Source organism: Puccinia triticina, chromosome 4A (genome assembly GCF_026914185.1).
Source record: "Puccinia triticina chromosome 4A, complete sequence".
Taxonomy (NCBI): domain Eukaryota; kingdom Fungi; phylum Basidiomycota; class Pucciniomycetes; order Pucciniales; family Pucciniaceae; genus Puccinia; species Puccinia triticina.
In genome coordinates, this window is record NC_070561.1 from 7,318,130 (window position 1) to 7,336,977 (window position 18,848).

At 43.3% G+C, this 18,848-nt stretch overlaps 2 protein-coding genes across 2 annotated transcripts; one reads left to right on the top strand and one right to left on the bottom strand.

Annotated features, from left to right (window-relative positions):
* Positions 1 to 11,600: 11,600 nt before the first annotated feature.
* PtA15_4A784 (uncharacterized protein) lies at positions 11,601 to 12,542 on the top strand (the record flags this gene model as incomplete). The annotated part of the gene is made up of 2 exons (XM_053168703.1): positions 11,601 to 12,066; positions 12,172 to 12,542. The coding sequence occupies 2 exons, from the start codon at positions 11,601 to 11,603 to the stop codon at positions 12,540 to 12,542; spliced, it is 837 nt and encodes a 278-aa protein (XP_053019886.1).
* A 1,743-nt stretch (positions 12,543 to 14,285) lies between these two features.
* On the bottom strand, positions 14,286 to 14,477 carry PtA15_4A785 (uncharacterized protein; the record flags this gene model as incomplete). Its single annotated transcript, XM_053168704.1, has 1 exon — positions 14,286 to 14,477. One exon carries the CDS (start codon positions 14,475 to 14,477, stop codon positions 14,286 to 14,288), a length of 192 nt encoding a protein of 63 aa, XP_053019887.1.
* Positions 14,478 to 18,848: the final 4,371 nt, after the last annotated feature.

Sequence of the window (18,848 nt, forward strand, 5' to 3'; positions counted from 1 at the left end):
AATTATTCCGCCCCAGCCCGCATCTGCAAACTGGCGGCTACAATCCACCCCATTATCCGCAAATGCCGCAAGAATTCGCAGGCCACAACCCCCCTCCTCCTCAAAACAACTGGAGAGGATCAGGGAGGAACTGGAGACGCCCTCAGGACGACACTCAGAGAGTTCTAGAAATAGGAGAATACTTGATGAGAGCCACACGAGGAGTGAGGAGAGGCTATGGACGAGGGAGAGCCAGAGGGAGAGGCCCTTATTAGATGAATCTTTACCTAAAAGTTCCTTAAGTAGTGATTCACCACTAGGCCTCAGTTTAGATATTGATAATCTCTCTGATCCTTCAAATAGAGAATTTTTTCTCAATAATCTTAACTCTGAAATGTCTAGAAATGGCCCCTTGTTTCTAGAAGAAAAATTACAAGTATTGTTCTCCAAATTTCTCTCTGAATTATCTGGTACTGTTGAAACCATTCCTGGTACTCTTCTTGAATCTTGTGTCAGCAATTTTAAAGATGTCCTGAATCATTCCATTCTTGATCTATTTAAAAATGAATTCATTCCCCTTTTGCTTGATCAAATCCTGAACAACATAGGAGAAAGTGCCAGAGAGAAATCCACAGTGAATAACAATGTGTTAGAACAACTGAAGAAACACATAGATGATAAGTTTGAGACAGTTCAAGATTTGATTCTGGTAAATGAATCACAATGTCATTCTAACATGGATACAATTGGCCAAAATCTGAAAGATTTTGAAGAGAAAGTGAGCAACAATCTTACTTCCATTGATAATCAGATCAATGACCTTCATGCCAATGAGCACAACAGGTTTGAACAATCTAAGAGAAGATTCAGTGACATATCTTCTGTAGTAAACACCGTGAGCTCAAAGCTGGATTCCGTGTTAATACCAGATGACAGAGACCAACCCCCTCATCTCTTGTACAATAATCCCTTCCAGAATGTCCACCATGAGCAACAACAGGAACACAGACCAACTCCTCCTGTTCCTACTCCTGAACCACAGAGACCACCAAGAGATCACTTTCCTAAGCCTGCTAGCAATACTCCTGATACTAAGACCCAAGAGGAATTCCCCTACATTGATCATGGAGCTATAGACTTTGAAATGAGGAAAGAACTGTGGAAAGGTATCCCCAAAAATGGAGACTGGGAGAAATTCTCTGGAGAATTGCCTTACAATCATGAACTTTGGATTAAAAATACTGATATCCTGGTTAGAGACTACTTGATGCTGGATAACATGATAATCAGTAGATTAACAATCTTGTTAACTGACACTGCAAGGAATTGGTACCTAGGCATCAGAGATGAGTATGGAAACAAATCTTGGGCTTGGTGGAAGAATGCCATCAGAAATAAGTTTGGCACTGAGAACTGGAAATGGAAAATGCAACAAGAGTTTGAGAATGATCACTTTGCCTATGACGGGAGGAAAATCCATAAATGGTTTGGTAATCAGAGAGAAAGACTGAAAGCTTATCAACCTGAACTCAGTCAGTACCTTATTTGTGAGAAGATCTTAAAGCAGTGCCCTCCAAACCTTGAGCATGCTATTAAAAGCAGATACAAAAGAGATGCCACTGAAATGAGTTTTGAGGATATGGTTATAATTGCTGAAGAGGTCATAGACAGAGTCATGAAAAAGAACAAGCCTGTGACAAATAATTATAACACTCCAAACAGATCCCAATGGAGAAGCAATCCTGCCCCTGAGAAAACTGATAAGCCAACTGACTCCTCTGCCAAAAAGAATCCTGTCTCTGCCCCTGAGAAAGACAAACTTATATGCCATTTCTGTAAACAAACTGGTCACTTCTCCAGGGAATGCCCTAAGAAGAAGAACAGAATCAATAATGTAGGAATGGATGATGATGATGATCCCAAGAGTGACAATGGAGAAGACCAAGGTGAACCACACAAGTCTGAATCAGAACTAGATGAAGAAGAAGAGAATCATAGAACCAATCACATGATTCTTGCCATGGACAATGGAAATGGTGCCAATTATGATCCCTTAGTTGATTTTGACTTTGGAACACATGCTGTAGAGTGTGAGATAAACCAAGACTTCTCCATTGCTGAAATTCAAGCTGAAACTCATCAACCTCAGACCTGGGACAAATCCTGCCAGTCTTCCCACATAGAAGATGCTAGACTAATGAAATGCAAGCCTGATAGAGGAAAAGCTCATCTTACTGGAAAAGCAAATCTTACTACTGTCCTCATTGAATCCAGAGAACAATCATGTCTTCTTGATAGTGGAGCTTCTTGCTCAATCATCAGCAACAAATTGCTAGATTCTATATTACCAGAATGGGAAAACAAGCTCATGCCAATTAACCATGCTAAATTCCACAGCTGTAGTGACCAATTACAGCCAATGGGCATAATAGAAATGGCTTTGATTTTTCCTCACACTAAAGGTTCTATTAGAATTCTAACAGAATTTGTAGTCATGAAAAATGCAAGAATTAACTATCTTATCCTTGGAAATGATTACATGTCTCTTTATGGCTTTGACATCACAAACAGCAAAGAGAGATTCTTTACCATTGGAAATGAGAACAAGAGGAAGAAATTCAGCTTTAAGTCTCATCATCTGGAGAAAATGAGCCCTTCTAATGAAATTTCTGCTGTAAAGAAGTCCCATCCTCAACTGCAGAAATTTATTACAGAAGAACTCTGTGAAGCCAAATTCAGTGATAAGTTGACTATTGAGCAAAAGGAGAAACTGTTTGAGGTCCTCTACAATAACAACCTTGCCTTCTCCAACACCAATCAGCCCCTTGGTGCCATTAAGGGTCATGAAGTTCATATCAAGTTGACAACTGAGAGACCTTACCCTCCTCTCCTCAGAAGACCTCCTTATCCTGCCAGCCCCAAAAGCAGAGAAGCTCTTGAGCAACACATTGAAGAGCTAGTAAAACTGAATGTTCTAAGGAAAGTTGGTCATAATGAAGTAGTTGAGATCACTACTCCTGTGATCATTGCCTGGCACAATGGAAAGTCCAGAATGGTAGGAGACTTCAGAGCTTTGAATTCCTACACTGCTTCAGACAGGTATCCCATTCCTAAGATCAGTGAGACTCTGAACAATCTGGCTAAAGCTAAGTACCTGACTAGCATGGATGTACTCAAAGGTTTTCACCAGAATGTCATTGCAGAAGATTCCAGACATCTACTCAGGATTATTATGCACAAAGGAATCTATGAGTACCTGAGAATGCCCTTTGGGATCAAGAATGCCCCCTCTCATTTCCAGAGAATGATGGACATTGAATTCAGAAAGGAAATTGATGAGAAGTGGGCCATTATCTACATTGATGATATCATCATTATGTCCAACACTTGGGAGGAACACCTCAATAGGATAGACAGGATCCTGAAAGTTGTTATTAACATGAACATGAAAATCTCCTTGAAGAAGTGTAACTTTGGATTCGATCAGATCAAAGCTCTAGGTCATCTTGTGTCTGGTATTGCCATAGGAATAGACCAGAATAAAGTAGCTGCTGTTCTCCAAAAGCCTGTGCCTAGTAATAGGAAAGAAATGCAATCATTTCTTGGTTTTGCTGGCTACTACCGACAACACATTGAGAAGTTTGCAGAGATAGCAAAACCTCTGACTGAACTGACAAGGATTGATGTCATATATGAGATGACTCATCATAGAATAGTAGCCTACAACTTGTTAAAAGAGAAACTGACCACAGCTCCATTGCTACTGTTTCCTGACTGGGCCCATCCCTTCACACTATATGTAGATGCTAGCATGACTGGTCTAGGTGCTGCTTTACATCAAGTCCAAGTCATTGATGGAGTGAGAAAAGAAGGACCCATTGTTTTCATATCCAGACAACTGAAGGACAGTGAAACAAGATATGGTGCTAGTCAACTTGAATGCTTATGTCTGGTCTGGGCCCTGGAAAAACTCCATTACTACTTAGATGGCAGTGTCTTTCATGTTGTAACAGACTGCACAGCTTTGAGATCACTGCTGAACATGAAGACTCCCAATAGACATATGCTCAGGTGGCAGATTGCTATTCAGGAATACAGAGGCAATATGACCATAATCCACAGAGATGGGAATATTCACAAGAATGCTGATGGACTGAGCAGATGGGCTTTGCCAAATGATCCTAGTAACCCTGCTTATGACCCAGAAGACAAGGATGATGATAGATTCCCCATCATGGGCATACATGTTTCCACTTTCAAGAATGAGTTCTTTGACTCAGTGAGAGAAGGCTACAAGCAAGACAAGAACACTACCATATTATCTGAACTTTTGTTGAAAGATGCTAAAGATGCCCAGCTGAAAAATTCCTTACAAGATCCTTGGAGAAAGCTATATGATGAAGGAAGGTTCTCTATATTTGATGGCCTCATCTACTTCAGAGAGAAACACAACTCTGTCCTAGTCCTAGCTGACAAAGAAAGTATCAACACCATCTTGCATGAATGCCATGACAGTGTCTACTCAGGTCATTTTTCTGAAGACAGGACTTTAGAAAAAGTAGCTGATACTGCTTGGTGGGCTAACTGGAAACAAGACACTGGTGAATACTGCTCTTCCTGTGATAGATGCCAGAAAGCAAATAAAGCCACAGGCAAAAGATTTGGACTGCTCATGAAAATTGAAGAACCTTGAAAACCATGGGATGTTATTAACATGGATTGGGTAACTTCTTTGTCCCCTGGAGGAGCAGCTAGTTTCAATGCTTGTCTGGTAATAGTGGACAGATACTCTAAGACCCCTATATTTGTACCCTGCTTCAAGGATGACTCTGCTATGGACACTGCCATACTGTTTTGGAACAGAGTAATGCCTAGGACTGGCATCCCCAGAATCATCATCTCTGATAGAGACCCTAAGTTCACATCTGAATTCTGGACTGGTTTACATAGTATGCTGGGAACAAAACTCTCCTTCTCCACTGCTTACCACCCTCAGACTGATGGATTAGCTGAGAGGATGATTCAAACACTTGAAGATATGATCAGGAGGTTTTGTGCATATGGTCTAGAATTCAAAGACAATGATGGTTACACTCATGATTGGGTTTCACTTCTACCAATCCTTGAGTTAGCTTACTGCACCAGCATACATTCAACCACTGGAAAACCTCCTGCCATCCTGGAAAAAGGCTGGATCCCAAACCTTCCCAGAAATTTCTTGAAGCAAGACTCTGTAGACATTCATCCTACTGCTCTTGCTTATGGAAAGATCTTTGAGAAAGCCAGAAAACATGCTGAGCAATGCATAACAGAAGCTACATCCTACAACAAAGAAAGATGGGACAAGAGTCACAAAGAACCATCTTTTAAAGTTGGTGATAAAGTCCTAATATCCACAGCAAACTTCAACAACCTGTCTGGCCCTAAGAAGATGAGAGACTCCTTCACTGGACCATTCCTTGTGAAAGCTTTACATGGGAAGAATGCTGTAGAAGTGATACTGACTGAAGAGTTTAGCAGGAAACATCCCACATTTCCTGTCAGCTTGGTGAAACCATACAAGGACCCCAATCCAGACAAGTTCCCTTTGAGACAAAAAGTCAAAGTTGTCATTCCCCCTATGGATAAAACCCCTCAGAGTAAAGTCATACAAAAGATTCTCAGAGACAAGAGATTGAGAGTGGAAAACAGAGATGTTATGATGTACTTAGCTAGATACAAAGGTATGAGTGCTGATCATGATGAATGGCTCCTTGAGAAAGACATCCCAGACTCTGCTATCCTTCTCAGGAAATTCAGAAGTGACAAGAGGTCTAACCCTGTGGTTTAATTTCTTACAGAAATCCAACCCTTTTGGTGGTAGGGAATGTCAGCCTTAGAGTCATCACAGCTGACCTAAAAGCTGCCTGTTCTACCTTTGTTACATATAAATTACTTTATATCTTTTTCATCTTAAGAGATATCCCTGTTTTGACTTCATATTCTGTTTCCTCATGCAATTTTAACCCTAGTTACAACTTACCAATTCATTGTAACTATACTCCTTCCCTGAGTTACTGAGTTGTAGCGCCCTTGCGCAGTTGTGACGTGTCAGCGCTACTAGGCGCGCCAAACCACATGTACATATGTAAATTACATAAGCAAACTGTGAAAATTTTCGTAGTCAGGATCCCCCTTGCCTGAGGCGGATCCACAGACTTCAGCACACCAGAACCACCACCCAGATAACTCCAGGATCACCACCAAAGAGCCTACTATACTCCCAGTATACCTACCGTCACAGGCGCCTAGGATATTGACAGTAAGTAACCTCTTTCACTGAACCTTGTTTATCTCAGAGGTACAACTCTGTGTCTTGCTGGATCTGCCTTTTCTTCTTGCTTTGCTTTCTCCTTGATCACAGGGCTGTCCCTCCATATCTATAGGCCTTTGCCTCCATCTTGATCACAGGGCTGTCCCTTCTTATCATCAGGCCTTTGCCTCAAAATCTAGGTTCAGGGCTGTCCCTCAGGTTTCCCATTAAGAACCTTGACTGTCCAGAGAGAAGTCTAAAAAACTGTGGCTGGATTAAGACTTATCTAATCCAGATACCCTCCTGAGAGGAAGCTGTAGCACTTCTTGCACAGATTAGCAGCACTCTTCTGAAGAGTAGCATTGCCAGTGGACGTGCATTCCCACTAGGATAACCTAGTACTTCTCTTCCTTCTTATCCTGCTTGGTTTCTCTCTCTCTTTCTCTTTTTCTATTATAGTTGTAATTTCTTTATCCCAAGAAATCCAACTATTGCCCCCCCATTTCTTGTGTCCTGCTGTCACTATAGAGACTCAGGCTCACAATCACCTGCTACTGTGCATTTTCCCAAAATTATAAAATTTTGTTCATAAACGCTTTAAATTTGCCTCCAAAGTTTAGTAAAATTCAATTGCAAACCCCCCTATTAGGGAGTTGAAACATCAGGGATTTCCTGTTTCATTGACTACAAGATATGTGATCAGTAATACATAAATAGGTGTGGGTACAAACTTGTGGGAGAAAAAGTAAGTAGTTAGGGTGTTCAAAGTTGTCTTGCATAAAATCATAAAATTCTAAGCTGAAAAAAATATGTTGCACCCAAGCACTCAAATTGGAGCAATGGAGGACTTCCCTTTGATTTACACGGCCGTGTAAAGTCAGATCTGGCACTTGTAAAGCCAGATCTGACTCACCTTGTAATATTTAGCTTTAGAAGCTTTTCCGCAGGCTTGAGATGCCAGAATACCTGCCAGATTTACACCCCCAGGTATTCCGGCAACTCGGCCTCATCCGCAACACCCATCAAATCAACTACTACCTCGACATCAGGACCACCTCATCCATCATGGAATTGGAATTCCAATTCAAGCACGCTCGCAGGCACCAGCAAGATGATGACGACGCAGCTCTGGCAATAATCTTATCATTGGGCCTCTCAGGGAAACGATTCAGCATCCGGACACTGCAAACCTACCTTACAAGAGCTGACCTTTCTGGTCACCCTTGATTCAACAGCGCGTGGGCCCACATGCGAGCTGTAGGGAACAATCGCGCGTACATGACGACAATGGGTGTTGATCTTCAAACATTTGAATCACTGCTGGTCCCCTTTTCTGAGGCTTGGTCTTTCTCAACAATCACAAGATCAGATGTCAATGCAAACAGATTTCCTAGACCTGACAGGCGTTCCCTTGATGCCGCCGGTGGTCTGGGTCTGCTTCTACATTGGATCACCTCAACAATGCTGTGCTACAACCTTCAGAAGATCTTTTCAATGTTGCCCGCTGTTTGCACTCACGACCTACAGCACGCATGCCACTGCCTACTTTCAGTTCTCAGAGGCCTCCAAATAGCTTGAATTACTTGGCCTTCCAAGGTAGAAACGTGTTGCACATACAGTTCAATGATTGAAAAAAAAACATCCTCGCCTCAAGAACTGTTTTGGCTTCATTGATGGCTTGAATATCCTGGTGGATGTAGCTGATGATGAAGAGTAAGTTACACCCTTTGTGACATCTTATCTGCCTGTTACTAGACATCTGATCTGGTTCTTTCTTTGCTATCATAATAGCCTTCAGAACGCATATTACAATGGCTGGACTTGCTTGCATTACTGCAGCAATATCCTAACCTTTGCACCGGACGGTACAATTATTCATGCAATCCTAAACGCTCCGGGCTTGTGGCACGACTCAAACATTGCTCAGAGACTGTACAAGAAGCTCATGGATGACACACCAGCTGGTTTCCGCATTATCAGTGATACCGCGTTCCCACGACGCACCAACCGCCTCCAATACCGCATCTTGGCTCCGATGAAAAAGGGTGAACAACTACCAACTTCTACTAGTTCATTTGCTCAACTAAAGCTCCTCAATGAAGAAGTGGTCTCTGCGCGTCAAGCAGTAGAATGGGGAATGTGATCTGTTCAATCATCATTTGCTTGCTTGAAGCTACCTTTACCAGCATCTGAAGCTGGTGGTTTGTTTACACCAGGTCAAGTGCCAATCTGTTGGGATAAATCAAACTCGGACGGTCTACAACAGTGCCCCTAGCGAGTTAGAGCAAATTGGTCGCCGATTTAACAATATGTTGTTTCCTGAGCAGTGACAAAGTGCTCACATTAGTCGTTATTACAATGGCTGGTTATGAGATGTTTTTCTAAGTGTTATTAAGTGTTATACTATATAAAAAAGCGTTTTTGGAGCTCTTCAGCAGCGACTTGCTCACAGCAACAGTGGGCCGCTATGCTACGCCAAAGAATGAGCTAACAGCAAATTACGCGGCCCTTTCCGCAGCATTGAACCACTTAAACTGGTGAGAATATTCTAGGAGCCTCCCTGATCAAAATGGTCCAGCAAGACTGTTGCATCAGGGAGTCAGGACATCCTGGTTACCAGATGCAGAGCCAAAATTCCATTTTGAGGACAGTTCAGCTAACATGTTCTGTTTTGCAGCATTCAACTGCTTTCCTTGCGTGAATGGAACTATAAGTCTCCAAGAGGGATCAGTCAATTAGGACTGCACAATTCAGGAATTTTGGAAAATCCTGATGCCAGCTGTGCCACTGTAATTTTCAGTTAGCTGATTTCTAGTGCAGTGTAGCGGCCCACCGTTGCTCACAGTAGCAAAGGTTATGATTGTTTCATTCAAAAGCGTACTATGAACAAACATATGATGAGATCTGTAAGCTCGGGTGGCAATGACTTCAACCCTTGAGTTCTCCGATGAACAGGACAACAAGATAAAACTGGACCACTCTGATTTGAATTGCAAAACAAATGATTGGTCCAATATGAAGAGCAAGATCCCTAGGAGCGAACCAAAAAACAATCAGATTTGAATGAAAACTGTCAGCAAAAACCTTGGATCAAATTTGAACCAGTCAGTCTGATTGGAGAATGCAAGATGAGGGTACGCACCTCTCTAGTATTGATTGTTGACTCCATGAGAGGCAGATCGGGAAGAGCCATTGCCCGCAAGGTTGCTGGCGCGTCCAAATGGCTCCGCAGCTCCAGTAGCGCTGCCAGCTTGTCCAAAAGAGTCCGCTGATCCGCCGGTGAAGTCATGACAAGGGAAATCGTGCCCACAATTTGCTCCAGTAGCGCTGTCAGCTTGTCCAAAAGAGTCCGCTGGTCCGCCGGTGAAGTCATGAGAAGGGAAATCGTGCCCATAATTTTCATTCAAAGATCCATTGCAAGTGAGGATCCCGGCTTTTCCAAAAGAGTTCATAGCTCCACCAGCGCTGTGGAACTACTCAAAGGGGAGAATAGAGCTTGGAAGGGAAATGGATAGCAACACTAGTACTAATGTAAGCTATGCAAGGGTGCTGATGAGGCTGCCTTCCTGACTAATGCTGAGGGGATGAGAGTAACACTAAGAAAAAAGAAGAAAAGGTGTGGCTGATTTCTGCTTTATCTTAGGAGCTAGTACTATGAGCTTAACTACTGACTACTGAGGGTAAGAGAGTTGGAGCAATGGTTGAAAAAGGGGGGGGGGAAAGCAATGGGGAATGGTTCAATGGCAATGGGTTGATGAGAATGGGCACTTATAATTTCTGTATCTAAAATTATCTATAAATTCTGCATGGGGTACAAGTAAGGGGAGGGTGAAGACAGTTCTTATAGTAAGGAGGGATGAGCACAGACAATGAGGAGTTCTGGCTATGGGAAGGAAGGTTTGTACAAATAAGGAAGAGTGATGTGAACATAGTAACAGTATGTAATGATGAACAATGCTGAAAGGGGAATGCTGGTTATGGGAATAAAAGAATGTACTAATGGGGAAGAGTGATGAGAACATAGTAACTACTTGTAATGATGAGCACTACTGAAAGAGGTAAGCACAGATCCAATGATGTAAGGTGTACAATAGGCATAGTACATAATGAGAAATGTATGTAAAGAGTTTAGTATGTGAGAATAAATATGTAAAAGGAATTTACTGTAATGATTCAAGTAGGTTACTAATGAAATGAGTATTGTAACTAATGAAGAATGTAGGTTGTCTGTAAGTCTTATATCCTTTATAACTACTGGACCATTGAAGATAAGGGGGTACTATGTATGAGTGACTATAGGTAAAATTTGGCGTAGAATCTGAATATGCAATAATAATGAGGTATTTGTGAAGGGTTATGGGGAAATGGGCAATGTACTGATGAATCCAAGTTTATTAAAGACACAGTTTTATCTGAATTGTAAAAAAAAAGATCAAGGGTTCCCCCTATAAAATAACAAAAGAGAGAAAAAAAAAATCAAGGGTTTCCCCTTATGTAAAACTTCCAAAAAATGACCGCACTAATCTCCACACAATAATGATTCAAAAAATAAAATCTCGACCTAGCCCCCCAACAACAGCAGAGCTGTGTACTCAGGCTCACCCCCCAGCCCGCGTCTAGCGCGCGGGTCAAAAGGGATGGACATGAAGGCCCCCGGCCAGCAGCTAAGGCTACGGACCCGTGGGGGGCCCACTCTTTGCCCCTCAGACTGCGCATGTGCAACAGCGGAGGGGTTGAGGGCGATGGATAGCTGGAAGTGCAGCATCTCCAATCGCCCTGGGGAATCGATAATCTGGAACGATGCCTCTCTTTTAAGCATTTTGTCCTTTGCTGTGTTGCTAGACCCGCCGCCGCTGTTCTCTCAACTCGCGCTGAATAAAATCCACCGTTACCTTTGCCACAACATTGTACATATCCACCGTCGCTATCTGCAACCCACCGCCACACCACCCTATCATTGCTGTGCACGAACAAACCACCGTGGCGCAACCTGAATCAGACTTGTACATCACATCTGCTGTTCCTTTGCCCCACATTCCTTTTCCCTGTCAATGCTTCTCCATTTTTCCGCTTCACTAACCTTTTCCAACCTTTGCAGAAAATCTCGGATGCACTCACGCCGTCCCGACCTGCAGCGCCACAGCCATGCTTTCAGCTACAAACCCGAGCGGGCACTCATCCGGCCACCATCAGTATCAGATCAACCAGTCGCCCCAGCTCTCCTCGCTCACATTCACCATCTCCATCCCTGAATCTGCAGGTCGCTCAAAGACATTATCAGGTAAGCGCTTTCTCAGCTGATTAGCTTGATAATTTGTGAGGCTGACCAATGAATCTTGCTTCTGCAAACATAATTTTGGTGGCTGTTACTGATACCGGCCAGGGCATCCCCGAAGCTCAACTTGAGAACATCTTCCGTGCGTTTGAACAAGTCGGCTCTGGCAAATCACATGATGAAGCGATGTGTGAGTCGATTGGTCTCGGGCTTGCCGTCGTCGGCCGAGTTGTGCACAACATGGGTGGCCAGTTGCGGGTAGATTCAACTGTGGGCCAGGGCTCAAAGTTTAGTATCACCTTGCCTTTTGTGGTCTCGAAGAACAACAACTCGCGTGGCGCGACTTCTGATGATTCCAGCAACGTGAAGTCAATCGGCTCGGGCTCGCTGCTAAGCAAACACACCACCAAGATGTCATCCAGTCGAGGGAGTACCGGAAGCAACCACGGCTCTGGCTCAATGGGCACATCAAGCAGCGGGATCGATGAGATCGTGGACGCGATAACTGGCGAAAGCAGCGGTTGAAATTCCTCTGAAGCTCCATATTCGCCCCGCTTGACCAGCTCCTTCCAAAACCAAAACCGAAGCGGGCCGCGCAAGTCAATCAGCTTTGGCTCAACCGAAGGGTCCAAGGGTAGCGGAAGTTCGCATTCCCTTGGTAGTAACATGAGTGGCGAGATGGCTCGTCGTCGGATCAGCTCGCCATCAAATCAGAGCCTCTCTAGCAGAGGGCTGCACGAGACACAGATGAGGCTGTCTCAAGCTACCCCCTCTTCGCCGAGGCAGATGACGACGGATCGGACGATCAAACCGCCTAAATTGCCGGCCCAAGAGGGCACTTCGAATATGGAGTCCGCAAAGTCTGAACCCCTCAAGCCCTCTCACCCGGCCTCCCAGACATCTCCTCCAAAGCCACCAAAGGAGAAAAAGAAGTCCTCCCCAAAGACCGAACGGCTCTCCATCAACACCCTCACCGACCCCGGCGAATCCGGCTGAACTACGCTCACTCCCGCCCGTGTCAATCATCTACTTCCTCCCGACCGTACTCGGCCTGTCAGTCCTGGCCCCGTCCAACATATCGGCGATTATCAGAAAAGTGTTTTCAAATGTGTGAAATTATATGACTTTCTATTCCTAAGATGATCTCAAGCATTTTCGAGTTGATCATTTAGATGAAGGGATCTTGTCCTAATAATAAGTTATCAATAGCTCGACTTTTTGGTGCAATCAACACAACAGCACAAGAATAAATGTGCTGACCAATATGGGTTGACTGCAAGCAAAACTTGTGCAACTGATGCCAGTCAACATGCAAGATACCCCGGTGTAACCGCTGTTGTAGCGTTGACCAAAGACTTGACCATTTCTTTTTGCACAGTCACTGCACAGCATGCACAGTGACTGTGTGTTGAATCTTGATGAACAGAAGCCTTGAACAAAGGCTTGCATAGCACCAGTACAAGGTTCTTCAGAGCTCTCGCATATTGACTGGCATCAGTGGACCAAGTTTTTCTTGTAGTGGTTGGAGGCTTCAACTCAATTGCAGCTGTGACTCAAATCTATAAGTCAAGAAATCAAGCCTTGTTGGGGAAGGATTTGAATTTAAAGTTTCCCAAATTGTTTGACATGAATAAAGCAACAGCAGAAAAATGATCATACAGCAAGCAGAGAAGGCAACTTAGGGATTAGAAGATTTGGCAGAAGTAAATTGACTGTGGAGGGGGAGGACTCAAGGAGGGTTAATATCTGATATTACAACCAGTGTGACAAACTCCACCTGTTAGCTGTACTGGGCAGAATGAAGTCAAGTTTGAAAAGAAAATATGGGATAATTGATGAACCAATCATAATGCATTTATTGTGCCATAACAAGTTTGAGTCTAACAGCACATTTGATCTATGTTGATCAAGAGATAGGATGATCCACCTGTAGTAAAATACATGAAAGCTATGAGGATAAAGAGGCCTGATTGAAATTAGATCTTCAGCCAAATATTTTATGCTTTGTTTGCTTTAATTTGCAAACATGATCATCAATAATGTAAAATTATAGATAACAAGGCATGCCAAAAGTTTGGTGATGCTAAAATGAGTTTTTTGTTTTAATTATATGTATGGTTTTAAACTTGTGGCCCATAATGAAACACTTTTATAAGTTTGACAGGGAATACCTGGTGAGTTCCATATTGATCAGTCATGTGCATTGGAAGATGGGGAAGAAATCATCCTAGATATATTCTTGCTGGACCCCTGACATTGCAGCGGCGAAGCCGCCTTGGCCTCTAGTATATGTAAAGAAAAGCAATAAAATACTACTTATGGTTTGGAATGGAGCACCACAGCGCTCGTTTGTCCAAAAGAATCAGCTGCCGCTTGGGGGGTGTAGTTGTGCCTGCAAGTGGCATTCCAATAGCCTTCAGCAGAGAGGTTGGCCGAACGTCCAACAGGCTGAAAATGAAAGAGGTATGGGCCATTGGACATCATCTTCCACATGTCAAGCTTGTTCTGCAAGGCTTGAATCTGAAATTGCTGCTCGGAAATTGTATCCTTGAGCTTGGCAACTTGGCTTTGATCACCCATACGTAACACCACATTTTCTTGACGTAGTTTCTCAATAGTCATGGTTGCCTTGCAAAGCTGTATGGAATAGAACTGAGTCATCGCCGTCTCTGTTTCCTTTTTCTTGCGGGCCACGGGATCATAATACGCAGCGAGGGAAGCCTCAAGGGTAGACCACGCTCAAGATGTGGAAGTGCTACTACAAGAGGCTTTTGACAGACTGGACAACATCACTGGGGATTGAATCCCTCCACCGGCGTTTTTCTTCATGTGGGACCTGTGGGGGCCGCTCTGGGAAGGGATTGAGGCATCTGGAGACAAGGGGTCACCAGGGAAGCGTAAAGGGGGAGGCAAGGTGGCCAATGAATCCATGGAAGTGTCCGGATCATTGTTTTCATCGTTATGTTCTTCATTCTCATCGTCATCATAACCATCGGAATCTTTTGGTGACAACTGGCTGTTCTCCAACTGGTGATTGACTGGCAAAGCTGGTATTCACTACCAACATGGATGAATGTGTGATGTTGTATATTGATCAGTATAGCGTATATTGATCAAATTATATTGATCATTTTTTTTTATTCCTCTTGATACCTTTGTCTGTGTTCCATGTTGCCTTAATACTTTTCTATAATCTCTCAACTTCACCCTGTGTTAGCTTCAAGCCACAGGAATCTTTTCCTTTTTTTCCCTGATAAAATTCATGAATTTCTACATACACCATTCTGTTCTTCCTGAAAAAAAGACATTGCAAGTTTTAGGATTAATCCAGGGTGGCTCAGGGGTCTCAGAAATTTTGAATAGTTTTTTTTTTACTTCAACCATTGATGTTATCAGAAGTCTCCAAATCTACTTTTTGTCAAAAAAGGGAAACATTGACCCCTCACCTCTCTCAACATACCTTCCTTCCTGGGTTGTTAATTTTGTGTGACCTTAAATTTACTGAAGAGTTGGCATATCATCCTTGGTATGCTACATGCATATAAGGCATTTTGAAATTAGTTTAACATGGTTGAGCATATTTTTGTCAGGGTCTTGCCAGCAAGAAACTACCAAATTAGTGATATCTGGCAACCAATCACATTGTAGCTGCTACATTTGGGGGTGTTGCGATCATTCAAGGTACACAATGAATCTTTGAGGGCATTTTATCATTTTGGTACCAATATCATGGAAGAAATACAACGCTGCGCTGAGACATAGTGGCAGAAAGGCCAAGAAATGACCAAATTAGTGATATTTGGCAACTGATCACATTGTGGCTGCTACGTTTGGGGGTTTTGTGGTCATTGAAGGTACAAGATGAATATTTGAGGGCATGTGATGATTTTGGTACCAATATCATGGAAGAAGTCCCACGCTGCGCTGAGATAAAGTGGCAGAAACACAAGAAACTCCCAAATTAGTGATATTTCGCAACTGATCAGATTGTGGCTGCTACATTTGGGGGTTTTGTGGTCATTCAAGGTACACCTTGAATCTTTGAGGGCATTTGATCATTGCAGTACCAATATCATGGAAGAAATCCCAGCCTGGGCTGAGATACAGTGGCAGGAACACCAAGAAACTACCAAATTAGCGCCATTTGGCAACTGATCACATTGTGGATGCTACATTTGGGGGTTTTGTGGTCATCCAAGGTACACAAAGAATTTTTCGGGGAATATGATCACATTGGTACCAATATCATGGAAGAACTCCCACACTGTGCTAAGATATAGTGGCAGAAACACCAAGAAACTACCAAATTAGTCACATTTGGCAACTGATCAGATTGTGTCTGCTACATTTGGGGGTTTTGTGGTCATTCAAGGTACACAATGAATTCTTGAGGGAATGTGATCATCTTGGTACCAATATCATGGAAGAACTCCCACGCTGGGCTAAGATATAGTGGCAGAAACACCAAGAAACTACCAAATTAGTGATATTTGGCAACTGATCACATCGTGGCTGCTACATTTGGGGGTTTTGTGGTCATTCAAGGTACACAATGAATCTTTGGGGGCATGTGATCCTTTTGGTACCAATATCATGGAAGAACTCCCATGCTGCGCTGAGATATAGTGGAAGAAAGGCCAAGAAACAACCAAATTAGTGATAATTGGCAACTGATCACATTGTGGCTGCTACATTTGAGGATTTTGTGGTCATTCAAGGTACACAATGAATTTTTCAGGGCATTTGATCATTTTGGTACAAATATCATGGAAGACCTCCCATGCTGCGCTGAGATATAGTGGCAGAAACACCAAGAAACTGCCAAATTAGTGACATTTGGCGTCTGATCAGATTGTGGCTGCTGCATTTGGTGGTTTTGTGGCCATTCAAGGTACACAATGAATCTTTGAGGGAATTGGATGTTTGGTACCAATATCATGGAAGAACATTACAATATCAATTTTCAGGGCATGTGATCACTTTGGTACCAATATCATGGAAGAAATCCCATGCTGCCCCAGGATATAGAGGCAGAAACCCCAAGAAATTACCAAATTAGTGATAATTGGCAACTGATCACATTGTGGCTGCTACATTTGGGGGTTTTGTGGTCATTCAAGGTACAGAATGAATCTTTGAGGGCATGTGATCATTTTGTTACCAATATCATGGAAGAACTCCCACGCTGCGCTAAGAGTACCTTGAATGACCACAAAACCCCGTAAATGTAGCAGCCACAATGTGATCAGTTGCCAAATATCACTAATTTGGTAGTTTCTCGGTCTTTCTGCCACTATATCCCAACACAGTGTTGGAGTCCTTCCATGATATTGGTACCCAAATGATCAAATTCCCTCTGAGGCTTACTGTGTACCTTGAATGACCACATAACCCCCAAGTGTAGCAGCCACAATGTGATCAGTTGCCAAATATCACTAATTTGGGAGTTTCTTGGTGTTTCTGCCACTATATTTCAGCGCAGTGTGGGAGTCCTTCCATGATATTGGTACCAAGAAGATCAAATGCCCTCAGAGATTCATTAGGTACCTTGAATGACCACAAGACCCCAAAATGTAGGAGCTACAATGTGATCATGTGCCAAATATCACTAATTTGGTAGTTTCTTGGTGTTTATGCCACTATATCTCAGCCCAGGATGGGAGTTCTTCCATGATATCGATAACAAAATGATCACATGCCCTCGAACATTCATTCTGTACGTTGAATGACCAAAGAAACCCCAAATGTAGCAGCCACAATCTGATCAGTTGGCAATTATCACTAATTTGGTGGTCCCTTGGCATTCCTGCCGCTATATCCAACACTGGGTCGCTACGCTAACCATAGCGGTTAGCGTAGCGTAGCGCAGCGCGAATGCGCTATTTTTTAGCGTAGCGTTAGCGCAATTGCACGCATATGCGCTAACTCTACGCGCACGCGGTGCGCAGCTATTTTAGCGGATAGGGTAGCGTTAGCGCAGATGCGCGCAATTGCGCTAACGCTACGCATGCAGGGCGCAAAAGAGCGCGCGCTACGCTGCGCTACAGCGCCTTTAGCAGGAAAAAAGGGCTTTTTTCCGCTAAAAGCGCTGTAGCGCAGCGCAGCGTAGCGTAGCGACTGTAGCGGCGCGCTAACGCTAACAAAGAATTGGCGCGCTGTTAGCGCCGCTGAAAATTAGCGCAGCGTAGCGGCGCTAACAGCGTGCTAACGCTATGCAAAATAGATGGGCGCTTTTTGCCGCTACGCTAACGCGTAGCGCTGAAATAGCGTAGCGTAGCGTAGCGACCCAGTGTTGCTATATCTCAGCGCAGTGTGGGAGTTCTTCCATGATATTTGTGCCAAAATGATTAGATGCCCCCAAAGCTTCATTATGTACCTTGAATGGCCACAAAACCCCCAAATCTAGCAGCCACAATCTGATCAGTTGCCAAATTTTTCTAATTTGGAAATTTCTTGGTGTTTCTGCCACTATAGCTTAGCGCAGTGTGGGGGTTCTTCCCTGATATTTGTACCAAAATGATCAAATGCCCTCAAAGATTCATTTTCTACCTTGAATGACCACGAGACCCCAAAATGCAGCAGCTACAATGTGATCAGGTGCCAAATATGACTAATTTGGTAGTTTCCTGGTGTTTCTGCCACTATATCTCAGCGCAGCGTGGGAGGTCTTCCATGATATTGGTACCAAAAAGATCCAATGCCCTCAAAGATCCATCAGGTACCTTGAATGACCACAAAACCCCCAAATGTAGCAGCCACAATGTGATCAGTTGCCAAATGTCACTAATTTGGTAGTTTCTTGGTGTTTCTGCCACTATATCTCAGCGCAGTGTGGGAGTTCTTCCATGATATTGGTACCAAAATGATCACATGCACTAGAAAATTCATTGTGTACCTTGAATGACCACAAAACCCCCAAATGTAGCAGCCACAATGTGATCAGTTGCCAAATGTCACTAATTTGGTAGTTTCTTGGTGTTTCTGCCACTATTTCCTAGCACAGCGTGGGAGTTCTTACATGATATTGGTACCAAAATTATCAAATGCCCTCAAAGATTCATTGTGTACCTTGACTGACCACAAAAATCCCAAATGTAGCAGCCACAATGTGATCAGTTGCCAAATATTACTAATTTGGTAGTTTCTTGGTGTTTCTGCCACTTTATCTCAGCGCAGCATGGGAGTTCTTCCATGATATTGGTACAAAAATGATCAAATGGCCTCAAGGGATCATGGTTTACCTTGAATGTCCTCAAAACGTCCAAATGTAGCAGCCACAATATGATCAGTTGCCAAGTATGA